This window comes from Temnothorax curvispinosus, unplaced genomic scaffold, assembly GCF_003070985.1.
Source record: "Temnothorax curvispinosus isolate PA1 unplaced genomic scaffold, ASM307098v1 QBEX01006096.1, whole genome shotgun sequence".
NCBI lineage: Eukaryota > Metazoa > Arthropoda > Insecta > Hymenoptera > Formicidae > Temnothorax > Temnothorax curvispinosus.
In genome coordinates, this window is record NW_020215876.1 from 247,753 (window position 1) to 257,265 (window position 9,513).

The 9,513-nt window shown below is 35.0% G+C and overlaps 1 protein-coding gene across 4 annotated transcripts; it reads left to right on the forward strand.

Moving 5' to 3' along the window:
• The first annotated feature begins 211 nt into the window (after positions 1-211).
• Positions 212-5,982, forward strand: LOC112455471 (cyclin-dependent kinase-like 4). 4 transcript variants are annotated; one of them, XM_025017407.1, is made up of 6 exons: positions 212-459; positions 3,067-3,256; positions 4,377-4,724; positions 4,943-5,209; positions 5,349-5,507; positions 5,663-5,982. In XM_025017407.1, exons 1-6 carry the CDS (start codon positions 392-394, stop codon positions 5,798-5,800), a joined length of 1,170 nt encoding a protein of 389 aa, XP_024873175.1. In that variant the 5' UTR covers positions 212-391; the 3' UTR covers positions 5,801-5,982. The 4 variants fall into 4 exon arrangements, with proteins under 4 accessions (XP_024873175.1, XP_024873176.1, XP_024873177.1 ...); XM_025017408.1 differs by lacking the exon at positions 212-459 and adding an exon at positions 1,070-1,321; XM_025017409.1 differs by lacking the exon at positions 212-459 and adding an exon at positions 1,578-2,557.
• Positions 5,983-9,513: the final 3,531 nt, after the last annotated feature.

Genomic DNA, 9,513 nt, shown 5'->3' on the forward strand with positions numbered 1-9,513 from the left:
ATAGGTTATACAGAAATATGTATAGATTATTCATATGTAATTAAATACATTCAAAATTTAGTGTTTTCTCAAACGTTAGATCTTGTTTCTGGCTTATGTGCAATAAAAAATAATCAATCAAATTAGCGGGTGCGGCAGGTACTGAAAGCATTAGCCCAAAGGGTTATCGATCGGTCGGTGACGTGGTTTTAGGCAAAAGAACAGTCGCGTGTCCGTTTCTCGTCGAGGACCTAGTGCAACATTACACCATCAAAGAGACTGCTCCGGCAAAAGACCATGTCAGCAATATCGATGCGCCGAGATAAATTCGCGATGGTTGCAACGGTGTTCGTCGGGATATGCAGCGTGAATATTTCATTCGTAGCATGAAATCCCTGTGAGAAGCTTGCGAATGGACAAATGGCTTCAAGATAGGAAGCTCTGGCTATTTGGTAGCACGCTACCATTGTTACCAAGGAGGTAAACACTGCAGATCACTCATCACCAAAGCATGGCAGCGATATTAAACACGCAAAATATACACGCTACTCAAATTTATTAGAACATTAATTTGTCGAATGTATCTTTCAATAAGTATCTATTGTTTCGCAAAAGTTTATTCTTAATAAGACGTCTTTAGACGTCATCTTTGCTACTTGGGATGTTACGTGTTTAAAACTTTTATTGACAAAACGATTTAATTATCATTTTTTAAAGAATATTTATTATTGTGATTTCATGTAGGATTCAATTTTATCAGCGGATTATTTTTTACAAGATAGTTGTCAGAGCTTTTCGTTAAAATAAAATTTTCATAAAGACACTTACCTGTTTATTTTTATTTTCAACAAATTGTGTTATAGCCTGTTAATATTATGTTACATATCGATATTATTATCGATATATTACGTAAAATATTAAGAATAAATAGGATAAATTTATACGGGATAGATTGAACCTACATATGTATAACAATGATAAAACAATTTACATTCCTTATTGTCTATTTCTATATTACAATCGGAAAACGCATGCATACAATAGCGCGCACATTATCCGAAAGTGTTGCATCCTCATATATATTTTCGCACCTTGTATCGCATAACATGCGCCTCTATAGCGCGTCCGTCCAACAGTTGAGAACATTTTGACCTCTTTCATGGTCGCAGAATGTATAGACGTACTACGTACTCAGGGAACGTAATATCGATTGTCAATAATCAAGAGTTCAACAATAACGTAAAGCCGCGACTTTCTTCAACGTATTAGTACTGTCCGGTATGTGCGCCGACGAGGGTGACCTGACAAAAGAGTACACCATGAATTCCATTCTTGGATTTTTGTACGTATTTTCTAGTTTGTACATACTAATTATTTTTACGTTGTTCTCTTAAAAAAATTAACAAAAACTGTGATATTCTATTTTAAACTATTTCTTCTACTTTAAACAATTTTATATAATTGTTATAATATTCCAAAAATGGAGCACACTTTTTAAAATATGCAAGGTCAGTGATTGTAACTATCCACGTAACGGTATCAATATATTAATACGAGATCTCTTTTTAAAAAGTAAAATTAGTAACGTTTTAATTAAAATTCTTTTTATTATAATTGCGATCTTTAAAGTACATCAGTGAACTTAGCTATTTAACAAAATGTGTTTTAACAACTTTTTGCGTCATCCGTTTCTAACATACGCATAACCTGTCGGATCTGGCCCAAGGTTTCTATCCTACTTGTCGGTTTATATTCAAAACATTATATATCCAGATGCGGCAATTAACTTTCGAGACTGATACGTACGGTTTACGGTTTACGTAGGAAATTATGTCACGTACGCGCGCGAGCGCATCGATTATACGATGAACGACGTGAGGTTTGCAAATTACCGACAATGCATAATACCACAGTGGTAAAAGACTTTTAATTTGTCCCCCCTCCCCCAAGTTTAAGTGAAATAATCATAAGATTCATAAGAGCAGATATATTCGACAATATAGTCGAAATAACGTAATCCTGCGAAGAGTGTCTGTTGAATCGTACTAGCTCGCGAAATGATTTGTACCGAATCGATATCATACTCATATCAGGATCAGTTGAATGTTAAATGTTAAGGAGCACATTCATTTCACCGAATTCTTTCTCATTTTTCACGGAACTCATAGCATCTCAATCTAGCAGCAATCTTGATGCTTATTACACAATGATATATTGTATGTATGATTCCATTCAATTTTTATTGACCATTCCGTGGAGGTGGAAGTAAATGTTTGATTGATAGCGTGCGATCGCAACATCCTAGGGTATTATATGAATATCGAAACATATCGCCAAGGAGGTATATTATTTCGGTTTGGTATTGCATATCGGTAGTTGACCAGCACTCAGCACTCAGCACTCCACCCACGCCTGCGCTAAACGTGAATTCGAATAAAGCAAAACTCGTGGGGTAGCTTGACCCTTGGTCATCCGTTAGAAGTTGGAACAGAGACAGTCTAGCCGGTGCCGTACATCGCGATACTATGCTCTTTACGCAACAGTTGACGTCGTTACCATGCCTTGCCAAATACAAAAAGTGGGTAATCGATAACTAGACCTGACTAGACCGTCGAATGTCGATTTAGTGTTCCTTGTTTGTAAAAACAGCAATTATACGAGGCGTTTGTACCGATATTCGATCAATTTAACTCCCTGAACAATTTCCTGAATCCCATGAGGGATTATAAAGAGATTTTAATTTTCAACAATATTTCGACACAATTGCGATAATTAAATTGACCGAAATAATATTTGATACAACAAGTGTATATGATACATGTTATACAGTTATTTTGAAACGAGTAAATTTTGTGAAACATACGCACATGTTCGCGTTATACAAATGCTATTCTTTTGCCAATCATTTAAGAAATCACTGACTTTAACATTAGACCATTTGGAGATGATCGCAAAGTTTAGATAGATCTTTCGAATTGGGTTTTATCGACTTGATATGAATTATCGTTCTTTCTGCGAGTTGTAAGTAGTGTCAAAATTCATTGAAATCCACTGTTAACATCGAAAAAAAAAAATGATTTTGCACAGGTCTCGGGCACCGAGCAAAGCCATGGAGCGCTACGAACGTCTGGCGCGTCTCGGCGAGGGTAGCTACGGCGTTGTCTTCCAGTGTAAGGACCGGCAAACTGGAAAATTGGTGGCTGTAAAGAAGTTTCAACAGACCGAGGATGATCCTTTAATACGTAAAATCGCACTACGGGAGATACGTCTTTTAAAGGTCAGTTGCCTTTTTTTTTCTTAATGGTTAAAAACAGAAATTTTTGTTTATAATTACTTTTTTCGAGCTAGCAAAAGTTGCTCGAAAATCGTAACAATCTTTGTGGAATGGAACACCCTGCGTAGGATTTTTTATTATAGATATAAAAAAAGGTTAATATATAAAAATTGCTGACCCGTTCTCGGAATTTTCCGATTCGATCGATCTGCGGAATAACCAAGTTTGTCGAGGGTCGTAGGTCGTCTTGCAGGTGAACGACCTCCGGAACGTACATTCGCGACCGCTAGTTCCAATTTATACAAGGCGATCATGGCGCGATAATTTTGGCCTCCTGAGAGCTTTAATGAATATTAAATACACTATCAGATAAATTCTTCCATTTTTTCCTATGACTTCCTGTCTCTATTTTAAGATATATATATATATACATATATATAAATCGAAATAAAATTGATAAATAGAGTTTATAGATATAAAACTTATAAAATTTCCTGTTATTTTCGTTTTTTTAACCGTCGCCTACGATAGAATTAGAATAGCGAGTGGTTAGGTCCAAACGAGGAAGTTACGTACTTATTTGCACGATAAGAGGCTCGCACAGGTGCAATAATGGCTGCAAGAAATAGCCAACGGTCAATACCGGGCAGCGGTCAATATCTTGGCGTGTTACGGTCTTACCGACCTAACATTATCGTTACAATCAGTGGGTTCGCCACCAAACGTATGCGCATTCAAATAAGCTCCCTTACCGCAACGTACGTTTTGACATTTTGCTTCAAGGCTATTCTCTATTTGGTAGACAAGAATACTGCATTACAAGATCTCTCGAATCTCTCGAATATAAACGGCATGTCAAAAAATTTCTTTGCAGTACTTTGTACTTTACTCACAAAGCACTAGAAAATTATCAATATAAAAAGATTGAATTAAGAGATCGAAAATAAAATCACTATAAGCTGTATAATAAGAAGAAAGATGCACCTAGGAACGCGCCTAAAAATCCTTTGATTGTTCCGATTTATCGCAAATTCGGAACCCTCTACAGAAATAATTCACATAATTAATTCTGCTCATGTAATTAAAATCAATAATTACGAATGAACACTTTCCCTTGATATAGAATCTCAAGCATCCGAACTTGGTCAATCTTCTGGAAGTCTTCAGACGAAAGAGGAAATTACATTTAGTATTCGAATATTGCGAAAACACTCTTCTAAACGAAATGGAGAAGTATCCTAGCGGTTGCCCGGATCTCACAACGAGGCAAATTACCTGGCAAATTTTGCAAGGTATCGCCTATTGCCATCGCTTTGGATGCGTTCACAGAGATGTGAAGCCAGAGAACATCCTCCTCACCTCTGAAGGCGTGGTAAAATTATGCGACTTTGGATTCGCGCGTATGCTCAGTCCTGGGGAGAACTATACGGAATATGTCGCAACCAGATGGTACAGAGCACCTGAATTGCTGGTAAATATTCCGAATATCCGAATGTATACAACTCAATTTTCAGCTTTTCTAAGAAAAATAATAGTACGTTTATTGAGATCGCGCGGTCAACGTAACTACGAGTCACTAGTCGGTGCCATCATTCCCGTCAAATTTCAATTTTTAAACAACGGATTTGATGAAATAATTGTTATCAATGCGTTACGATAGTTTAATTATGTACGTGTTTTTTGGGACAGGTCGGGGACACACAATACGGCACTCCGGTCGATGTATGGGCAATCGGTTGCGTGTTTGCTGAATTAATACGGGGCGAAGCCTTGTGGCCAGGAAAATCCGATGTAGATCAGTTGTACTTAATAAGAAGAACGCTGGGTGATCTTTTACCGAGACATATGGCTATCTTTCAACAAAACGAATTCTTTGCCGGTATCACTCTTCCAACTCCGCAAACACTTACACCCCTTGAAGATGCTCTACCCCGTGGAAATGGCAGTACTTTACAGGTAATATCAAATCTATTTTAATCGCAGTTTAAAACGTACAGAGTATAACCAAATAAAATATATAAATATATATATATATATATTTTTTTCCAAGTTACGTCGGTGATGATTGTTAATTGTATAAATCTTTTGTTGACAGCTGGATTTCCTGAAGAAGTGTTTGGATAAAGATCCAAATGAAAGGTGGACGTGCGAACAATTGTTGCGGCATTCTTATTTCGTCAATTTTCATTTTAAAGTGCCGGATGTCGAGGCAGAAGAGTTTGAGAAACTTAAAAAGTATCGAGAACGTTCTAGGGTAAGTTTAACAATCAAGCAATAATATGGGGAGACTTTAGAAAAAAGCCTCGGTAATAAAGCAAAACGGCAGCAAAATATTATTTTCATCCAATAAGAATAATTTAAGAACACATATATGATAATATATAATTATATGTATTATCATATTTCCAGCATACCAATTATAGTCAAATGGTGTTACCTCAACTACCCAAGGCTGGTCCTTCTGTTCATAGTCAAAGTGAAAATCGGCCGAAGAGCTCCTCTATACATCAGCAAAATTTTGACCATCTACCTACCATAAGAGGTTAATTACGTTCCTCTGTGATTGTACATATATTTTCCTAAGCTTTTTGAGAATACTCGTGTTAATTTATAGAATTCTATGAAAATGATTGTTATTATCTTCTCTTTTTATTTGTATTAGCATATTTTTTTCTATAGAATTTTCTTTAGATTTTCATTTATACATAGGAAAGAGTAAACGCGTGCAATTAATATGTACATCTCTCTTACAATAAAAGTTTTGTATAAAATATGTATAAAAAAATAGTTATTTTAATATATAGTATTCTGTAAGCAACAGACAAGTATTCCTAATAAATTCAACTTTTAAGCATAATAAATTATTGTGAACTCTGAAATTACTTTGCAATAGAGAGTAACGTTGTTACTCTCTTACTTTGTAATAAAATGGAATCAGTAAATATTAATTACTACTAAATAAGATAAATAGTAGCAATTAAATGTTTTCAAATCACATTTTTATGAAAAAAATAAAATAAAACAAAATTTTAACACATTTTTATGCAATATCTTTAAAGATATAAATATATTAAATTAGATCAATATATAAATTGAACTGAAATGTATATTAAATCTATTCATTTGCACTATAACTGTCGTATTCACAATTCTTAAAATTTTAGAGGACCGTGGAAGAAAAACTAAGAAGATTCCAATTTAAAACATAACCATCAACTGTTTTACTATAATTAGAGTATATTAATTTCTAAAGATAAACATTTTTTTTTACAAAAACAAATTAAAACTCATGTACATTGCATTATCATGTAGTAAATTTCTTGTATAATCTGACTAGCGGATGGTCGTGTCTTTCAGTTACTGGAACATAACGTTGTTGCAAGGTAAACCAACCTATGTGAAGTCCTATAATTAATGGTAATATGACACAGTAGGTAACGTTTCCTCCCAAAAGTGACTTTTTCGTATTAGGTGACTGCATTTTTCGTCCCTTTTCTAAGACAGATATATCCTAAGTTGATCGAATAATCGTTAGTGATATACTGAGTATATATTTGTGTTTCACCTCTACTCTATAGCATATTATATACCTGAAACATGTAAAAAAAAATCTCTTAATATAAAAATATATAAGATATCTCGATAAGATATAAAACGGTATTATCCAACGGTATCATCGTTTGCCAGAAAAACAATTTCTTGTTTGTTTATTAAAAACACAAACACATTCACGATAAAGCGATTTATAATTATTTGTAATAACAAACATATAGAAATATGTAACAAATTACAAAAAAGAGAGTGGAATGATGAGATATAATTAACATATTTTTAATGAAACGTACAACGTACTAGTATCAAAAAATTTACGATACGTATGATTTACTAACCTATTACACTGTTTGACGAAAACATTCAAGTGATAGATCCATGAATTAAATAAGGAACTATCAGATTACACTTTCAAGTAATTCTTGGAATTTTCTAATGAAATCCTTTGAACATTTCAACAATTATTCGTTACGTTTGTATATCTCGCTATTTGATCAATTATTATTATCAATCGGATAGGATTTCAGACGTTTCCATAACCTGCCATAACCATCAAGTCCATATTACAGTATATACTTGTGTTCATATCGCACGATTCGCTAGAAATAAGAATTCAACCAATCGGAATAAAGCACACTGAGATTACAGACATCTGATTGGTCAAACTCCAATCTCCACAATCCGGCATGCGCAATGCGTAGTACGTGCAGTATGATGCGGACTTTAGATTCGAAAGTGGGATTGGCGGGAAAATAACGAGAAAAGAAAAAGGCCTAACCAGCCTAACCTCTGTGCGCGATAAATTCGTAGTGATGACTAGAGATATAACATTAAATTATTTCTTTTTCGATGATTCATGCAGAGTGCAGAAAATTTTTGTCCGTTTAATGTAATTGCTTAATTTCTTAGCACCGTCGTGTATACTTTTTTTACTCGTAATTGTTTAGCCAGAGAAAAACCTGAGAGAGGCCATCCCGGCCTTTTTCGTGTGTTGCTGTGTTGCATTTTTCGACGCGCCGCCTGAGAAAATGCAACTCAACTACGTCGTATCGCTCGGTAACCGCACATGGTTTGCGTCCGTGCTAGGTTCGTGCCGAAGCCGAACTAGCCAGCTGGAGGGGATATTCTGGCCGCGGCGGCCGCGCTTCCATCTTGCGTATTCCAATTAATAACGAATTACGATAATTAAAATTACAAAATTAAGATTACATTCTTCAAAATTATTACGAACTTTGTATCTCATAATTTTGAAAAATATAATCGTAATTTTATAATTTTAATTTTCAGATAAATGTCAAATTTTGCAAGCAAGAAGCTATTATTTGAGCGTTGATTCAAACCTTCACATTTATGTGAAAATTATAATAATTAACGATAATTTTTAAAATGTGAAATTCTATAGATAAAGAATAAACACCGTTATTATCTATTAAGAAATCGTCTTATGTTGATTTCGTATAATATATCCGGCATTAGTATCATACAATTTCAAATTTATTACACGTTTCCTTATAATTCCTTATTACAATATAATTTTCTTATAAATAATGTTACATATGGACGGGTAAAAGCCATAGTGGTGTAAGTCAAATTTTTGAAAATATTGTCTTGTATGCATAGATGCAATTTATATATTGTATAAATTTTGATCGCATATAAAGCTAAGTAGCGAAGCACCTCGCGAGGTAGAAAAGTGTTTCGCGAGGCAAGGGAAGCATCTCGCGAGGCAAAGGAGCGTCTCGCGAGATAAAAGGAGGGTTTCGCGAAACAAGGAAAGCATCTCGCGAGGCAAAGGAGCGTCTCGCGAGATAAGAGAAGGGATTCGCGAGGCAAAGGAAGCATCTCGCGAGGCAAAGGAGCGTCTCGCGAGATAAGAGGAGGGTTTCGCGAGGCAAGGGAAGCTTCCCTCGCGAGGCAAAGGAGCGTCTCGCGAGGTAGAGGAGTGTTTCGCGAGGCAAGAGAAGCATCTCGCGAGGCAAAGGAGCGTCTCACGAGGTAGAGGAGCGCCAAAAATCCATAATTTTGATCGGATATAAAGCTGAGTCTAATCAACCGAATTTAAAAAAATTATATATAAAATAGGAGTAGAAAAAACTGAAAAATATAATAAAATTAGAAATAGATAGATATCTCCAAATTTGCTTAAGTTAATATGTTCAGAGTATTCTAAAATGTCGAAACATTGCATTAAAATCGCATGTCCGTACGTATATATGTACGTATGTGCAGATTTGATGTCCGAGCTTGCTCCAACTTCCGCAAATTTGAAGATATCGATCTATTTCTAATTTTATTATATTTCTCAGTTTTTTCTACCCCTATTTCATATATAATTTTTTAAGATTTGGTTGATTAGACCCAGCTTTATACGCGATCAAAGATCCATAACTTTGATCGCATATAAAGCTAAGTCTAATCAACGAATTTAAAAAAATTATATATGAATTATATTTTTTAGTCTTTTCTACCCCTATTTCATATATAATTTTTATGTATGCTAAGTAGCGGAGCTCCTCGCGAGGTAGTGGAGTGTTTCGCGCGGCAAGGGAAGCACCTCGCGAAACAAAGGAGCGCCTCGCGAGGTAGAGGAGCACCTCGCGAGGTAGAGGAGCGCCAAAGATCCATAATTTTGATCGCATATAAAGCTAAGTCTAATCAACCGAATTTAAAAGAATTATATGTGAATTATATTTTTCAGTCTTTTCTAC

What these genes read in the sequence shown, in the direction of transcription:
- LOC112455471 (XM_025017407.1), top strand. Translation starts at nt 392, where the DNA reads ATGGACAAATGGCTTCAAGATAGGAAGCTCTGGCTATTTGGTAGCACG. An exon ending in CTACCATTGTTACCAAGGAG is followed by an intron (nt 460 to 3,066) that starts GTAAACACTGCA and finishes GATTTTGCACAG; the next exon opens with GTCTCGGGCACCGAGCAAAG. An exon ending in GAAATGGCAGTACTTTACAG is followed by an intron (nt 5,210 to 5,348) that starts GTAATATCAAAT and finishes TTTTGTTGACAG; the next exon opens with CTGGATTTCCTGAAGAAGTG.